The following is a 19,799-nucleotide window of genomic DNA, read 5'->3' on the forward strand; positions in this document are numbered from 1 at the left end:
TTCCCAGTTTCATCTTCATCCACATTAACCTTGAAGAAACCTACTTCCACTCCACCACACACTTACCTATCCCTTCACTTACTAGTATGGCCTCCCCTTCTCTCCCTCATCCTCTCTTCACCCCTGATACCCTCCCAACTATACTCCCAAATTCAAACTGGCCCCTCCCTTTCAACTTAGTTTCACTCAATGCCAACACATCCATCTTCCTTCTCACAAACATACTGCCTATCTCTACCCTTTTACTCTCATCTGTACCACATCAATGCACATTAACCACTTCCATATGTAGGCATCATGAAATGCAAGTTACAAGAGTATGCCAGCATTGCAGAAAGCTGAAATGGATGAAGAGAGCATGAGAGATTTCCAAAAATGAAGTGGATGCGCGGGATTAACCACTTCAGTATGAGTCAAATTCTCACACGCAGCATTGGCTTATATGAACGATGCATCACACTATTCACATTATAAAATATAAAGCTGCTGCTATATTACTCATTCTCTTTTACTTTGAATATTAATAAACACAGAAAACATGATCAAACCAGTTCACAGAATTCAGGGTTAACTCATGTGCAACTACAAAAAATATATATAATCAAAATGCCGATGCCGGCATCCTCGTGTACCCACTTGTGCTTCATGACGCCTACATGGGCATCATCGTACCAAAGCGGTTATGGGGGCTTTAGGCACACATGGAAATGTCATTTGAGAAGTGAGAGAAAGAAGAATGGATAGGAGCAAATGGTGTGGGAATGTGAATGGATGAAAAGTTAACATGGTCTGCAGGGATGTTTTTTCTTATCTGCTTCATTACCATATGATGAGGCAGGGGTAAATCATCTCCAGCTGTCAGTCTGTTGTTGAAGAGCTGTGCCTTGTTACAATGCCTTTGATTTGAGCAGTGTGACAGGGGACTGGGAGGACCTTTCATCAGTGTGAAATGTTGAGATGGGAGTGTTAAATAGGTTTTGTGTATCAAGTAGATGAATGCTTTGCTCAAAACAAACACGCAAATGCACACACATACACACAAACTCTAGTGTGTGCAAACACCATACAGGAATTTAAGAACAAACTAGATATTGCAAGACACAAAGACGGGTCACTATAAGCATAGCTCCCCTTCCCGTATAATACAACTAGGTAAATACACGCATGCACACATACACTCACACACACCTGAGGAACATACTTTTTATATCAAATCATAAGGTATGCTCACTGACCAAACACCACAGAGCATCACTACATGGGTAAAAGGTCAGGAGTGAAGAGGGTCCAAGATTGCTGAGTGGCAAGAAGTTCATAGTAATGGCACACATTAAATTCCCATGAAAAATCCTTTGCAAGGATGCACCCTCCTAGCCTTTTGTGAGAGGGAGAGTCCCATGACATCTAAATAATTTTGTGAGTGCTTTTAGAATTTTCATTAGGGGAAAAGAATAGAAAAAAAGAAAAGGAAAAGAAAAAATATTGCTGAATAACTTGGATACTTCATAATTGAAGTGAGTAAAGAACCAGGCTTTCAAGAGCAGCCTCAACCAAGGCACCACAATTTCAATAATATAGGAAATTCTGTCACCATAAATGTATTCTTTGAACTTCACAAACCTTATTGACATTTCCTTCACATTTCACTAAAAAATCATATATTGTAGAATTTATCAACTAGTTGTTGATTTTTTTCTCTTTAACATCTCATGCTATCAGAAAGCACTGCATCAACAGCTTCCAATATCAATTCCAGCCTAACTTTTCCAAGTAAACTCCAAAATTATAGAATGTTCAAGGGAAGTCACTTACTGCCCACTGGTCTCCTCCGATCCTGCCCAGCAAATCTTGTAATAAAGATAACAATACTTTTTCTTGAATCAGGTATCAAGAGCAGATGACTTCAAAGACTTCAACATTTCCAACAGCAGCAGCACTACATGTGTTCACTTTAATATGAGTACATGTCATGTTTTGACTGTCATATCTCTGCCCAAATCACTTTATCTTAACAACCACTCCTTCAGTACCATTCTAATATTTTTCTCAGTTTTTCTTCTGGTTTTTCTTTAACCCTTGCCTGGGAGGGATTCTCAGTTAAAAGTAACACCTTTGATGTGCAAAATAATTACTACAACAAAAACATAAGTTCAGAAACAAGCTGGGACTGCTTATTTTTCCCTAAATTAATAACAATGCCCAGTGGCCTTGGTGGCTACCAGATTGGAATACAAGTCTTGTAAAAAAAAAAAATTTAATTCACGAGATGTCATTAAAGAGCTGGGCATGTTACCATGGACTAGTAGTGCATTACTAACGCAGTAACCAAAGTGCCCAGCTCTAGTTATTCTATGTTTTAGAATAGGGAATACTAATGTTGTAGTTTAGGTATTATTTTATTGAGAATATTCATATGAAGCAAATACTTCTCCATTTAATTTTTTTCATCAAAATCATTCTAAAGGAAATCAAAATCAGTAATGTTCTGATGGTAATGCATCAATGGCAACGCATTGACGGTAATGCACTACCTATCCGGTGGTAACACACCAAGCTCTGCATTTCAATATGTCATCCAGAGGAGATCATCCACCTCATATTCACAATGTTCACAAAACCATCGAAAGCCAGGTCTCCCTTTGTTCATGAAGATGCAGTCTTCATCCTCCAGGTTGCCACAAGCAGTGTGGTACCAGGCACAGCAATATGAACACCTTACACTCTGAGTTGTTTCAATCATTTTCTCCCCACAACTACGGCATTCCTTTTCAGTTGCTGTTGCGGTTTGAGAATTGCGATATTCCTGGCAAAATGGAAAAAAAACCAACACTTTAAAGCCTGAAGCACTTTGACCACTATCTTTTAATACCCATGGTAGACAAAGGTGAAAAATGTAACTTTCCTACTAAAATGGAAGGATGCAGGCAAATTGATAAAATATCAAAGTAATATGCAACACAGCAACATAGGATACAAACAGGTCTTGGACATGGTAGACACAAACATAATAAATCCAAGGGCTGTTCCTATGCATCTGGAGTGACCCTTAGATCTCTATCAACTTCAACTGTATTTCTTACAATTTTCCCATATGGACAGCAGGTACATGCTCCACCTCCTGCTACTATTTTCAATGGTGATATAGAAACAGTCACGACTGATTCAACACACAACAACAATCTGAAGTTTCTTGACAGTAACCTGTAGGAGGTCCAAGGACCACTGCCAGCCACTAAGGCTGTGAATTTTCCACTTGTTGAATTTTGAAATAACTATTAACTTACAACTGCCATTTGTTCTATTGGGTCAAAGCCAGCCAGCCCCCCCTTTTTTTTTTAATTTACAATAGTAAAATACAAAGATTTACTATACTCTGTCATTTTCTCAATCAGTTGCATATCCAGTTAGAAAACATTGCTGCTCTCTTGACCAGTTTTCATCTACAAATATAGTCTATTTTTATGAATCTTTGAAAATTTTGCACAAACTAATTGAGAGGGGATCGCTGATTTAATGAAACGGCCTTGCTGTGGATGTGCTGTGTCTTGCAACACTGCCTCTAACCGTGGACAAGATGCAGGAATGACCCGTCATCTAGGAGGTGCCAAGATAAGAGGGAGGGTGGAGGGGAGTGGAGCGTATTAAGGATGGAATGAGTGGGAATGGTTTTTATGCCTTTTTCTTTTTGGCTACCTCCCTTGTAAGGGGGAAAAAGTCCTTGGTATATGTATGTATGTAGTTACTGAAATCATCCATGCCTCCTTATTTGTTAAATAAAATCACCATAGCATTGCACCATGATCCAGGAATACTTTCCTGATATATACACTTGGTTATAGTTGAGCTAATCTATTAATTTCTTTCCCAGCATCTTTCAGGTCCTTTTCTCCGTTTCATACATTTTTTAGCCAACACTATTTCTTCATTTGTAAATTCTGGTGATCTAGTACAACACTGCAAACTCCCCCTATCAAAAGGCTAGGATGGTACCCTTTACAGAGGACCTTGTAGCATGGAATATAACAAACGATGCCCTTGGTCCAACTCGCTAGCAGAGGAGTTCAAACTGCCATCACCTCAACCTCAATCGCAAGTAGCAATGCTCTAACCCACTCAGCCATCAAGCATCCATTCTGGTATTACTAACATCTACAGATAAAATTATTGAGTCAATTATAGTATTTGATGAGTAAAGCCCAAAGTAATCTTCTACTCTTGTTACCATTTTGTCTCTATTTAATAATTTCTCCATTTCTATCTTTCAGAGATATAACATGCATATACGCACTTGAACACACACTTCATGGAAGTAGATCAGAAAAGACCATAAGTCTAAAGGATGTGAAGAAATGTATTTTCCATATAAATGTATAAATATGTGGAATAGCTTAGGTGATACAACCCAAGCTCAAACAATACACAAGTTCAAATCTAAATATGATTTCTGGAAATCAAAGATATAGATTAAGTTGGAGCAGTATATAAATTTGAGTCTGGGCATCTTAGAAAATTAGACAATAGGAGACAGTACCCAATGAGCATTCCTCCTTTCCCGTACACTACAATTAGGTAAATACACACATACACACACCTATCAAAGATGAAACCTTTATGTTGGTACATATGCTTGAATAGCTTAATGTTTACAAGACCTATCAGTATATCAATAGATATGGAAATCTCTGCAGGGTCACCCAAGTCAAATAGGTCTTGCATAAAAGTTACTAAGAGCAGTTCATAAACAATTACAACACCCACTGCAATGAGCCATGTCCCTCATGGTGAACAGGGAAATTCCTCAAAATTATATGGAGTGCCATCATAATGACAGCATCAACCACTGGATACTTTATAAGTGTTTCTCAACTTTTCAAGATTTGTGGACCCCTTACATTGACTTGTATACTCTGGGGATTCCATGATATGGAATTAAATAAGATCACTTTTTCTAAGCATTTTGTGGGAAATATTATACAAATCATCACCATATTTTGAGAAATACAACTAGTCAGGAAAAAAAAATGGACATCTACATTAAGACACTGTAATCATGAACTATAAAAAACTGATCCATGACAGGATTAATTCAACATGTTGGATTCCCCATCCTGCAGAGCCCTTGGGGAGGTCTCTGTGGCCCCCTGGTTGAGGAACTGCCTATAGCTATAGAGGGCTCCACAAAATATACTGAATTAGGTGGCACCAAAGATATATCTCAAAAGATACTAGGTGGCAAGTAGTTTTGATTACTGCCACAAACTCTTTTAACAACCATGAATTGCACAATGTAAAAATGGGAATTCCTGTTGTTATTGTCTCCTGAAGGTCCAATGGCACTGCCTTCAGTGCTTGTGGGCAGTGAGCCATTAAATGGCATCTGCACATACAAAGTGAGAATCTTGGCAGATGACCACAAATTGGTGAGTTTGATGGAAGAATCAGGAGAACATCAACTGTGACATCATGAGACTGAAAGAAGTCTGAAGGAAGAAAATCTGATGCAGCAACAAAATGGCCACCACTTGTTTTACTACTGATGCTAGAAGGAAAGATTCAATGGAGGTTCTCAATCAATTGAGAAGATGGTGTTAATCAATTGAGAGGTTGGTGTTAATGTAGTGGAATTCAGTAATATATCAGATATGGCAGCTTGGATTGTAATTGGGCTCAGTAAAAAGGTACACTCTAAAAGTAATTCAGGTTTATGCACCAATGCAACAGTCATTGGAGCAACCCAAGAATAAGTACCATTACTAAGACAGTTATGTAACATTATCAACAAGCTATCTATCAATAACCTAAAATCCTCTTTCCCTTTACAGGTTGCTAGCTGTGGCACACACCCTCTCCATCCATTCCACTCCTGTCCACCATCAATCTGTTTCCCTCTCATTTTAGCTCCTTCTGGATGAGGTGTCATCCCTGCCTCCTGCCCACTGACCAGGTTAGAAGCAATGTAGCAAGACATAGCACTTGTATATGAGGATCTCTTCATTTATAAAGCGACCTCCCTCCTCGTGTAAAAACAGAAGACACGGTAAAACAAGCACTAACAAGCATTTCTTTCAAACAAGTTTCAAATACACATACATATACCCCATCCATCCATCTCATCCTTTGTCACCCCTTCATGTTCACTCCTTCCACACCTCTTTTACTAATCATTCTTCACTCATTCTTTCCATGTGTCCAAATCATTACAATACTCTTTCATCAACCCTATCTCCAAATTCCCTTTCCACCACCGTTCTCCTCCTCACTTCCTCATATCTCACTCTATCCAGCCTAGTAACCCCCATCGTACTTCTCAGGCACCTCATCTCAAAACACATTCAAACTCCTCCTCTCTTACCACACATTCAAACTCCTCCTCTCTTACCTTCCATGTTTTTGACACATACAGTGCTGTCAGTACAATCACTCCATCATCCATTAACAAATCTCTATTTCTCATTACATTTTTTAATCCCCCCCCCAAGAAATTTACTCGCTTCTCTCAATCTACATTCTACCTTCACCTCCATTCCTCTGTTTCCTGCCACATTCAAACACAAGTATCTAAAACTATCCACTTCCTCCATTCTCCTGCCACTTTCTCGCCCTGTACATCTCATCACCTTACTTTTACCAACATTTATCTTCAGCTTCATTCTTTTGCACACCTTCCCAAACTCTGTCACTAACTTCCTTAATCCCTCCTCTGATCCTGCTACAAGTGCAGTGTCATCAGCAAACAATAACTGGCTTATCTCCCACTTTTCTCCATTTTCTTTAACCATCTCCAATCCCCTACCCATTACCCTTGCATTTACCTCTTGCACCACCCCATCCATGTATAAATTGAACAGCCAAGGCAAAGTCCCACCTTTACCTCGAACCACTCACTCTCTCCATGTCTTATCCTAACACAAGCTCTACTACTCTAATAAAAACTCTTGATTGCTCTTAACAGCTTTACTCCTATCCCATATATTTGCAAACCTTCCACAGTGCCTTCCTGTCTACCCTGTCACAAGCCTTTTCCAAATCAATAAAAGCCCAAAAAATATCCTCATCTTTTCCTAAAGCTTTCTCACATATCTGTCTTACCACAAAAATCTTATCTACACAACCCCTACCTGTCCTAAACCCACACTGTTCCTCACCAATTACTCCCTCTGTTCCTCTCCTAATCTTCTTGATCAAGACCCATAAGCCTTCCCAACTACACTTAACAACCTGATCCCTCTGAAACTACTACACTCTAACTTGTCCCCCTTTCCCTTGTAAAGTGGAACTATGCAGGCACTCCTCCAGTCCTCCTGTACTCTACCCTCTCTTAAACAAACATTAAATAACCTCACCAGCAGGTCTACCATTTGTACCACCTTTTTTCAGACATTCTGCATGACATCCATCTAACCCAGGTGCCTTACATGCTCTCATCATCTCAACAACTACCTTCACTTCATCTTTTCTTATTTCTCCTCCATTATTCTCATGATGAGTACCAACACAAAATAGACCTGGCCACAGATTCAAACTGCCCCATATGCACCCACCTTACAGAGGACACAGAACACCTCATAATACAATGCCCCACACTAACACTCCTCAGACAACAACTACCCAATGGCTGTTGCTGGTTAGACAAAGGCCACAGTTCTCCCAAAAGAGACCAAGGGCAACGGAGTGATTGGTGTCTGCGAATAGTAAGCAGAACAGCTAGCACTCTCACCAGCTCCAAATCCCTGCCCATCACCCTTGCATTTACATCCCACACCATCCCATTCATGTACATGTTGATCAGCCATGTTGACATTAATCAACCTGGCACAGCACCACCTTCACCTATACTTCTTCCATTATCTGGTGACCCATAGGATGTGGCCGGCAAAACCAGCAGCGTTGCCATGTCTAAACCATCTCCAAAGAAAATGGGGGAGACACCGTTTTCTTTATATTTGCATGTATGACCAGTATAATAGAGAGATGAATGAGTGACCTGCACACCTATGACTCAGCAACTCCACGGAAATTCCTAGGTCGGGAGCCGGGGCAACATCGCCTGACCTGAGATGCCACATCGTTTAACAAGTCTCTTCTTTTCTTTACATGTATAACAATTACTCATATCACCTACCATTTAATGAAAAAATCAATATGCATTTAGAATATTCCATGTTAACATACTTGGGGTAGTGGACAGCTTCCAGTATATGCTGAATGTTTTGATTCAGTATGTGACAACACAGCAGACAACACCTTGTGGGTCACGAGATAATGGAAATAGTCTAAAACCATTAACTTTCTTCATTACCTACCTTAACACAAATCTACTACTAAGGTAAAAACTTTGGACTGCCCTCAGCAGACTTCTCCTTTCCCATATATCCACAACAAATTCCATATCGCCTTTCTGTCTCAACTCTCTCATATACCTTCTCCAAATCCATACAGGCTAAAGGACCTCTACTAATTTATGAAAACCTGTCAAATATCTGCTTTACTACAAAAATTCTACTTACTCACCCTCTTCTTTTCCTAATCCTAGTTCTTCTCCAATTACTCCCTCTGAAGCATCACACTCACACACCTCAGTCTCTTACTCCCACACTCGCCAACCACCACCTGTGCACACGTTAGGGCCCAGGACATAAACCCATTTTGAGAATTGGCCCAGGACGTAAAACACCACCAATTCCCGAAGTGGGTTTATGTCCTGGGCTCAAACGTCCTCACAAGTGGCAGTTGGTAAATGTAGAATTAAGAGACCCATTTGTATTTTTCCCCTTTTCCTCTGTATCATATAACTATACATGTACTCATCCAGTCTTCTAGCACACTTCCCTTCTTTATTCAAACCTCACAAGTCAATCCATTACAACTGTTCCTCCCATAATCAAACACCCAATGTGACGCCCGTCCAACCCAAGTACCTTACTGGCTATTATCTCTTTCAATATCAGTAAAAATCATTATGAATGTGTGAAGTGGTCCAATGATAGAGTAATTTTACCAAAAAGTAGATATGTACAGTGACCTAGAAAAGACTGGAGGAGATACATTGAAGAAGATGTGCAGATATGCAGAATAGAACCATGAGAAAGGATGGAGGTGGCACAGGACAGACAGACATGGCGAGACACTTCAAAAGCGGTTATGGATCACCAGGTGGCCCGCAGACCAGCAGGGTAAGAGTAGATATATACAGTGAAAATTTTGTACAGTACACTAAGGTAACCCACACTGAGGCTACCATTTTAATTTTTTCCCTATATCTACTCATTTTAGTTGTATTTACCCACCTACAACTGTTCTTCAACATTTCTATGGATTACTGGTAATAAAACAACCCATCACATATCATATCTTTATTTACTAATATTGTGGGTTTATTTTGTTTTCAGGGTTCCTCACAACAATCTGAAAAATGTGATAATTCGAATGACTTTAGGGCCACTGCCATTCGGATTATTGAACTTTTACTATATATAATATGATTATACATACATAACATATGTATGATTATGATTATTACTAATTGTGCATCACAGTTGTGTGATGCTGCTATGGTTGTTCAAAAGGGAGGTTAACACAAGAGTGCTGGGAAGACTTGGAAGAGGCAGGTGAGAATGGAAGGACAGTGAGTAAATATGTTGTTATTTGTGGACTAAAGCAGTTGGTGACTGAGTTTGCAAGGATATGTGAAAGGAGAAAGTTACAAGTGAATCAATAAATCTGTTGCCCCAATGCTCTCTAGTAAGAGACCTGTGGCACCAGGAATCCACAGCCACCATTTTCACCAATGAATCAATTTGTGAAAAGATTTTGTATTGCCTAATAGTGAATCACACTAAATTTGAATGTGCTGGTTCATCAAGCCTGTTACTCCATTAGGCAAGAGGGTGGATGTATGCTCTGCCTCAGCCACCCCCTTATATGGTGAAAAAGGCATTTTTGGCATATATGTCCAAGAGTGAGTGTAGACCAGCATAGTCTCTGTTCTGTGTCTTCCTTGTGGTGGAGACACCTGCATTTACCTAGTTGTATCTTACAGGAAGGGGAGCTATCCTTGTGGTGTCCCGTCTCTGTATCCATATCTAATTTGCTCTTAAATTCTTGTATTGTTTTTGCACACACTATTGTTTCCTCTAGTTTGTTCCATACATCCAATACTGTGGGGTAAGCTGTTTTTTTCCCATGTCTCCTCTATAACTGTCCTTTTTTGAGTTTCTTTCCGCGTCCTCTTGTATTTCTTTTATCCCATTTTAGTAAGTCATCTTTATCAAAGACTTCTACACCTTTAATAATTCTGTACATGGTCAACAAGTCGCCTTTCTCTTCTTTGTTCCAGAGTCAGTAGTTCTAGTTTTGACAATCTTTCTTTGTATGACATTTTTTATAGTGTTGGAGCCATCTTCGCAGTTGCTCTCTGGCTTCTCTCAATTTTCTTCATATTCTTTTTAGTACTGGGTGCCATAGTGTCGCTGCATACTCCAACTTGGGCCTTATCAGTGCGCCTAATATTTTCTTTACCACTTCTTCATCCAAGTAACTAAAAGCCACTTTTATTGATCTTAGCAATATATAGGTTTCGCCAACAATTTTGTTTATAAGTTTATCAGGGGACACATCTTTTGTGATGATCACACCCAGGTCTTTTTCAGATCCCACTTTTGTTACTTCTTCTTCACCAATTTCATATTGTCCTGATATAATTTTTCTTACTTTCTCCAAATTCCATTATGCTACATTTCTTTATGTTGTCAACTCAAGTGTGTTACTAGGCAACTTCTGTGTTACTAATATTTCATTAAAGCGAACTGGGACAAAAAATAAGTGAAGAGGTCTTTAAGGAATGATGATGGTGGCAGGTTGAATACAAGTGTAAACGTTGAGACTTTGAGGCAGTGGATAGTTTAAGTATTTAGGGTCACATACTGAGGTGAATGAAGGATTGAATGTGGACGTAAATTTGAGCAAAAACACGTAAATGTCTGGGTGGAAAGAAAAATGTTAAGAGTGATGAGCATTTTGGGATGAATGCATATATAGGTATTTCATTTGTCTGTTTGATTCTCATTTATTATTAGTTATATGTCAATTTATTATTATTTACTATTTACCTGTTTGTTGTTTGACTGTGCCTATGCATTTATTTATGTATTTTATTTGATACTTACATTATTATAGTTTTTATTTATTAATTTTTCATTATTATTAGGATTTTTTTTTGCATCCGACCTAGATATGGACCAAAAGGTCTCCTGTTGGCATGCTCCACCTTTGTAATCCTTTGTACAAAGAGAAAGTTGTATGAAGTGATTGTACCCACTAAGCTGTATGGAACAGACTTGGAATAATGATGACATAAGAAATGAGATTGAATGTTCTAGGGATGAAGAGTCTCAGACACTGGACGGGTGATAAAAGAATGGACAGAGTGAGAAATCCAGAGGTGAGGAAGAAAACAGGCACTGGAAGAGTTTCTGGATAAGGTATATTAAAAAAATGTGGAAGACTGATGAATGGGTTGAATCAGGCTTTGGATAAGTGTAATGTCTGTTGAACAAGGTAGGGAAACATCAGATTAGTGTGATTGTGAAAGGATGAAGTCATTTTGTACCTTGAGAGGATGTTCTCATCAAACAATCATTCCATTTCACCAGTTCTCTCTTGCATGAGACATGCAACCCCTAGGTAACTAGCCATAGCCACTAGTTCAATCCATATATCAATTATTGAAAAGATTCGTGTTGCTGTCTGGAAGAGGTTAGTTTAAGATAGTGTAGTAGTGTTCTGTGTATTCTGTATGGTGCTCGCATGTAGGAAATTTGAGTCTACAGCCAGGATAATTATGAGTTTGTGCTGTTTTACTATGGAATAATGACTTGAATGTAGACATACTAGTGTAATTCTTCATGGTCCAAGGAACAATTTCTCTTTGGGATTTATTTCTGGGGGAGTTCGGTGAATTATAAGATCTGGACTCTTGTGGAGTGTTTTTTGTGCTCTTAGTGTCTTTATGTGATCTGTGTCTTTCTCCATTACTTCTGAACCTGGCAGTCGGCAGTAGACAGGAATCCTTCATCCATGAAGAGCTAAAATAAGAGGGAAACAAGGGTGGTGGATGGAAAATGGAATGGATGGGAGTGGATGCATGCATTGACTGGCTACCTCCCTTAAATGGGGAAAAAAGCCCTTAGTATATAGATATATGGATAGCGTGTTTATGTTTTCCATAAAGATGCACTGTGAGGTACTTGGGTTAGGTTACTGTAGAATACTACTGGGGTTGTTTTTATTTTGTGTTTAGTGGGATGTGTTTGTGTGATGTCATGTTACACGATGAGAAGCGAGTGGGTTCCAGGGCTCTTGCAAAGAAACGTGTGACTATCACCGAGTTTCTCTTTCGGGGGAATATTGGTTTCTGAGTGTAGCAGCTTTCCGCTGTTTTAATCAATTAATCTGTTGCCCCTGATCTCTCTTGCAAAAGACCCATGGCTCCCATTTATTGTGTATTTGTCCGAGTGTCGCTCAGGTGAGCTGTATAAGATGGGGTTGTTGTTGTTATGCCGAGTCAAAACACACATCCACCACTTACACATTGAGATCCATTTAATGGCCCTCCAATTTCAGCACCTCATGAAAGAGGTCATCCACCTCCCCAACTGCTTTGCTTAAGTTAAGAGCAGTACAGCAAGACACAGTTTCATCAGCAAGTCTAGACATGCAGAGCTAGTTTATCTACGCCACTTCATCAGATGGCAACCCCATCTTCATCCACTCACAAAATTGTACAGATTACACGAGAACATCCCTTTGACATGTGTCATCCTTTCACAATCTTCCTCCGTTGAGTCCTATCATTTGCATTCTCTCTGCTCTACATTCCTCACGCATCCAGAGCCTCCTTTAGTCCATCCATCCCCTTAATTTTTAGTCTTCCTTAACCCCTTCACTACGGGCCAAAATCTCCCGGGCAGCATTAGCTGCCACACGTGCGATGTTGCGTCATAATACTCACATTATAAAAAATAAAGTTACCGCTGTATGGCTTGTTCTCTTTCACCCGTGAAGTTTGATAACCATAGAAATTATGATGAAGCCAGTTTACAGAGTATGGGGGTCACGCAGGTACAACTACAATATATATAATCAGGACACCGACATCGGCATCCTCGCATACCCACTTGCTCCTCATGACGCCTACGTAGGCGTCATTGTATCAATGGGGTTAATTGTGGATACCATCCTTTGCACAGTTATGTATAGTTTTTAAAAGCTGTTTATCTACCTATATACCATGGGCTCCACTTACAAGGGAGGTAGCCAAATTAAAAGATACATACCACTATGTTTATATATATTGAAAACTGCCATCCAAATCCTACATCTGATATTATTCTAAGCATGCTCAGTTTCTTATTGGCCTTCAATATGTGGTCTTAACATCTGGGATGACAGCCATATTTGTATCATGTGTGAGCCAAGTCTTTAAGGGTTTTGGTCTGTAAGAGGTTGCCAATGGACTCTGTGCAGTTTTGACTATTAATATTAGGACATCTGCATATGTGAGAGATTTGATGTGCTCTGCATTTAATGTAGGGAAGTTGTGTCAACTGGTTAAATGACATTGATACTATTGCTCCTTGCAGGACCTTATTGTACAATATTCTGGTTCTCAAAAGATGGATATTCACCGATACCCTGTATTCACTGCCAATTAGGACATTTCTCAGCCATTACTTGTCAACGTTCTTCTCCGCCATTACTTGTCAATGTTATATATTTAATTCCCTAAGATATCTTTTGACAGCATGGGTCTGAGTAGCACTTATCTTTAGTCTTCATTTATTTCTTGGGTAAGGTTTGTAAGCATGTTGGGGCAGGGGCCTATTTTAAATCCATGTTCATCTAGCAAAGTATCTATGCATTTTAGATTTGTTCAGATCAATTTTTCCGTGTTTAGAGATTGTACAGAATAAAGATACATCTGTAGGATGAAAGTTTTCTCCCAATTAGGTTTCAGGATTGGGATTACGGGTTCCCTTCTCCACGTGCGACCAATAACAAGTACCTGCTTGCGGTGGTCCTGCAAGATGGCCAGCAAAGTTCCCCTTTATTAAACACTTCTCAATCCCCGCAGGTATCACTGTCAGGAGGTGCAGCCCTGAGGGGATGGCACTTAGTCTCCTGACTGGACCCCAAGATCTCTAAATCAACTTCAACTGTAATCCTTACACATTTATTTTCACATATAAAGAATGGATAACCTGAAACTGCTCCCCTTCTATCACTGAGCCAACGACATAGAAAGTCCTACACCAATGCAACACTGAAAACAGCCTAAATTTTCTACCCAAAGAGATCTGTGAAAGGGCCCCAGGACCATTGCCAGCCACTTTGGGGGCAAAAGTTTTTTCATCTTGAGAAACCTAAGGCAACAAATGTTATTCTTCTTTCCTGAGTTGTTGGTTGCCATTGTGAGATCAGAAATAATTAAGACATTTGTCATGGCTTCTTTTGTTACCAGACCCAGATATTTCAGGTGGTAGTTTGATGAAGCAGCTACACGTGTTTGATACCATTGATGTTTATTTGTAATATATTAATTTATTTATTTGATTTTTTGTAGCTAAAGCTCCAACTCTGCATATTGGTTCATGTTGGTGAGTGTGGTACATGTGCTGTGTACCCATGTGTAGCACATGTTACACTTGTTGGTTATACATGAGAAAAATATATATTTTGTACAATGGGACAAGTGTATGGGGCTGGGTTGGTGCTAGGATGGATGAGATAATAAACAGATTTTTGGTTGCATGTGGGATGGATGTAGGATGAGTGTATGCTTGGAGTTAGCCACCTTCCTTACGAGTGGGAAAAGTATATGTGCATATGTATGTATGTATGTATGTATGTATGTATGTATGTATGCATGTATCTGCTTCATTAATCATTTTGAGTAGATCCAGAGTGTGGGGTAACTGATGTGGAGGACTTATGCCTCACTGCAGTGCTTTTGACCCAAGCAATGTAACAATAGGCAAGACAACCCTTCATCCCCAAGGTGCTGAGGTGGGTGGGGTGGTCAAATGGGTTTTATTTATGTATGATGTGGCTGTGTGCTTTAACTCTGTAACCCTTTTAACCAGGAGAAAGTTTGGCATACTTTTAATCATATACCAGATAGAATAAACCACTTAAAATGCAGTTATGGTTAAACCTACGACCACAGAGATTATGATGCAAAAGCATGGGTAACTCCTACCAATGTTTTCACTACTTTACTACTATTGTGGCAAGAAAAGAATATGGCCACCATATTCTCATGTTGTAAAAACAGACTAAATGGGGCAGAATTTGGGAACAACAGACTCCCTCTTCTTATAATTTCCTCTCAGCCATGCCCTTGTAACAGGGATTAAAGCCGTTGTACAGGCATGAAAAGCAAACTTATACAACTAAATCTTAAATGCCCCATCAAAAATGGATGTCAATAGATGCAACAAAAATCTCCAAAATATTCCCTATACAAACAATTAGTTTCTCACCTTAAATTTATTGTACACCATGTCTGCTTTCAGCCGTACCTCGTCATCATACTTATATCTTCGGCACTGAAATGGTAATACATAACAATATCAAGATTTTGCCGTACAAGATCGCACTTATACTCTTACCATATATACATACTAATCACATTTCCATTTCTCCTAAGTTCTTACATACATACATATACAACGGCTTTCTCCCCCTTACACGGGAGGTAGCCAAATAATTATAAGTTCTTAAATAGATTATTTCCAAATTCAATCATCTCTCCAATCCACAAAATTGTAACAATCTAGACATAATTATATGCAAAGGGATTTATGCCTAAACAGAAATAAAACAGGTCTACACTTACTTTCTTAATTGTGTCTACAACATAGGGATTCTTTTTCAACATTAGCCCCGAGATGACGAGCTTGGACATTTTGTCAAGAAATTGCTTGGCTTCATCCTTGCGGGGATTGTTCACGGATAATGCTTCCCGTATTTGTTGATCAAGGTCCAACAACTGTGCCTCCATGTCTAACGTCCTACAAATACATAACGGTCAGTCTAGAAAAATACATATATACATATACCAAAAGCACACACATCCTTTGAAAGGGGGCTAACCAAGTCAAAGTAATTACCCATACATATATACAAGTCAAAGTAATTACCCATACATATATATATATTACCCATACATATATATAAGTCAAAGTAATTACCCATACATATATATGCCAGTCTTTTTCTCCCTTACGAGGGAGGTAGCAAAAAAACAAAGGCATAAAATCCACTCCCATCCATTACATCCCCACATACTCCACTCCCATCTACCCCCCTCCATCTCTCTTATCTTGGCTCCTCCTGGATGACAAGTCATCTCTGCCTCTCTCCCACTGCCCTGGGTCAGAAGCAGTGTTGCAAGACACAGCACATCCACAGGAAGGTCGCTTCATTAAATCTGTGAACCCCCACCCCCCTCTCTGTCCCCTCATGCACAAAAGGAGAAGACATGGAGAAATCCCCTTGGGCTTGGTCAATTTATTTCTCACACATATTCCCTCACCCCCATCCTCCACCCACTCCCCCTCATGCATCACAGCATCATCCATACACATTCTCCATTCACCCCTATCTTCTGTCCTCTCCCATCCTTCCTCAACAGACATTCCCCTCTTTTCCAATGTCCCTTCTATCATAACTACACACCTACGTACATACATATACCAAAGGCTTTTTCCACCTTACAAGGGAGGTAGCCAAAAAACAAAGGCCTGAAAAAAGGAAGACATAAAAACTGTCATCTACTTACTTTGCTTTGCTTGTTTCTAGATTCTTTTTCCCTTCTTCTACAAAGGCTGCTTGTGTCTCTGATCCTTCGTGTGCTTTCGTCACCTCCTTCATCTCCTCTGCATTCAACGTCCCCGACTCTACGTCTGTCTTAAGTCGTAGGAATGCACGCTTACAAGAGTCTTCACTCTGTAAAACCAGTTAAGACATTTTACAATATCTAATGAATGCTATCACACATTTCACAGCAATGTTATCACCAAAACAATTTCTTAATTAATTACTAAAAAGGTCATACACTTAACACAGTTTACCAATCCTGCAGGAAAAGGTGAAATCAGTGGCAATATACACAATTTCTTTGTGTATGTGGGAGAAGACCCAATGACAGGTACCTACATGTGGTGGTCCAACATGGGGGGTAGCCAAAAAGAAAAAGGCATAGAAACCACTCCCACTCATTCCATCCCCTACATACTCCACTCCCCTCCACCCTCTCTCTCATCTTGGCACCTCCTGGATGACAGGTCATCCCTGCATCCTGTCCACTGCCCTGGGTCAGAAGTAGTGTTGCAAGATGCAGCACATCCACAACAGGCTGCTTCATTAATTTGGCGACCCCCCCTCTCTGTCCCCTCAGATATCACAGACAATAATGTCCCTGTCATCATTTTCACCTAAATCTTGAAAAGTGGCAACAAGGGCCTGACACTCATCCTCCAGAATGCTGACAACCAATGACTGACCTCGAATATATATCCAAAAAGATGGCTGGCCAAACCATGAACCCACCTTCCACCCATCCATCACCCAGTGCTTCATTTGCATGGTAGCCTTCCCTTTGTCCCCTCACGCAAAAATAGAGAAGATAAGGAGAAATCCATTTGGACTCTGTCTGTTTATCATCCATTCACAACCATTCTCCACTAACACCTATCTACTTCCCCTTTTCCTTTCCGGCTCAACATTCCCCTTCTATTCAAGGCCCTTTTTCACCCCAATCCATCCATCTATCCCATTCTCCATACTACCCTCAAGATCACTCCCTCTACCTCTGCCCTCTGTACTCCTTTTACTCGCCTTTCTTCACTCATATTTTAAATATGAGCAAACCATCCCAGTATTCTTTGATCAACTTTATCTGCCAGATCCCCTTCGAACCCCACTTTCCACCTCACCTCAATTCTCACTATTCATCCCTGTAATCCCCACCATACTTCTCAAACACATTTATTTTTCTCTTTTCTACCCCTCTGTGATTCCAAGTTTACAAAGGATTACAAAGGCAGAGCATCCCGACAGGAGACCTTTTGGTCCATATCTAGGTCAGATGTGAAAAAATCATAATGATAAATAAATAAATGAATAAATAAATAAAAACTACAGTATAATAATGTTGCAGGCATAATCACCCCCTCACTTGAGTCTTCTCTTAGTATCCATTCCCCCCAAGACATTAACTCAGTTTACCTCCACCCCTATTCCTTCAAAACCTGCTACATAAGCCAATACTTAAAACTATACACTTCCTCTAGCCTTTCTCCTCTTCAAATTCACTGCCTCCTTCATCCATTGTACATCTCATCACCTTCCTTTTACCCACATTTACTTTCAACTTTCTCCTATTACATACATTCCTGAACTCCTGTCATTAACTGTTTTAGACCCTCCTTGGATCCAACCACAAATGCAGTGTCATCAGCAAACTACAACTGGCTCACCTTACACTCTCATTAGCCAATATCTATATACCAAAAGCATTTTTTTCCCTTTTAAGGGAGGTAGCTAATACATAAACAGTTCTGCACTAACCTAACATTAACATTCCCTGAGACCTCTGTGAGGTCCCAAAGGATTGTTGCCAGCCATTGTAGGGTCTTCATTGAAACTTGAGGCAATAAATGTTGTTGAGACTGAAGAACATGACTATATTTCTACACCCTGCATTTCACATAATCTATCTCTAACCTTGTAGTTCCCTTACTTTTGCAACTACCTTGCACCTCAATAACAAGTTGTTTACCTGACCCTGCATTTCACATAATCTATCTCTAACCTTGTAGTTCCCTTACTTTTGCAACTACCTTGCACCTCAATAACAAGTTGCTTACCTCTTTTGGAAGCTCCAATTCTACTTGCGCCTCACTTCTGCTTCCTCTTTGTCTTCCTCGTTTGGTATCTGATTTATTTTCTTTTCCTGTAATAGTAAACAAACACAATGAAAAAAGATTTTACCCAACAACAATAACAATGACTATGATAGTATGACTTTCCAATATTACACAGTTAAGAAATAATTACTTACCTGTTGCTGGTGTGTCTGTTTTATTACTTTTACTTTCTGCATTATTATTTATACTGTTTTCTGGTGAGGCCATCCCTGATGAGTTCCCCCTTGCCTGTGTATTTATTTTACTTGAGGCTGGACTTGATTTGGATGTCTGTGATGAGGTGGCAGGAGTGGTCTTGCTAGCAGAGGAATTGGTAGTAGGGAAGGTTTTGACTGGAGAGCTTCTTGATCGGACCTCATCTGAAGGGGTTCCTAACTGTGGGGTAGTTGTGTTTGCTACTTTACTAGAACTTGACAAATTTACTACAGGATCTTCACTTATAGGTGCTGGACTGGAAGACGAAACTGACGTTCTGATCTTTGAAGGCCGACCCCGCTTTTTTGGAATAGATCCCTGTAATACCAAATGATCACAAATTATGTGCTATAATAGAAAGAGCTCAACTTTTAAAGGGGCTAGTTGCCTATAGTGTGAATTCTACTATCCAGTTTCCTATTAGGATTTTACAGCTTGTGTTTACATTTCAGGGACCTGCATCCAAATTCTTGGGATCAGCCCTTTCAAAACTACAGTTTTCCTAACAATAACACTTAATTTCATATTTCAGGTTATATATTGGTAAGATATTTGAATTAAGTCACAGCTATTATCATAATATATACATATACCAAAGGCCTTTTCCCCCTTACA

At 39.6% G+C, this 19,799-nt stretch overlaps 1 protein-coding gene across 10 annotated transcripts in view; it reads right to left on the reverse strand.

Moving 5' to 3' along the window:
• Positions 1 to 19,799, reverse strand: part of LOC143024791 (uncharacterized) — a 59,610-nt gene that overhangs the window by 13,478 nt on the left and 26,333 nt on the right. For 4 of the 10 annotated variants that reach the window (XM_076184034.1, XM_076183997.1, XM_076184024.1 and 1 more), the window contains 6 exons: positions 19,124 to 19,502; positions 18,930 to 19,015; positions 16,841 to 17,007; positions 15,896 to 16,070; positions 15,540 to 15,605; positions 1,583 to 2,803 (listed from right to left, as the gene is read on the reverse strand). In XM_076184034.1, the coding sequence (XP_076040149.1) occupies positions 2,564 to 2,803; positions 15,540 to 15,605; positions 15,896 to 16,070; positions 16,841 to 17,007; positions 18,930 to 19,015; positions 19,124 to 19,502 (1,113 nt within the window). In that variant the 3' untranslated portion in view covers positions 1,583 to 2,563. The other 6 variants (XM_076184016.1, XM_076184007.1, XM_076184041.1 and 3 more) reach the window with 4 other exon arrangements.

Source organism: Oratosquilla oratoria, chromosome 1 (genome assembly GCF_046742065.1).
Source record: "Oratosquilla oratoria isolate Oo_2021 chromosome 1, ASM4674206v1, whole genome shotgun sequence".
In the NCBI taxonomy this organism is placed as follows: domain Eukaryota; kingdom Metazoa; phylum Arthropoda; class Malacostraca; order Stomatopoda; family Squillidae; genus Oratosquilla; species Oratosquilla oratoria.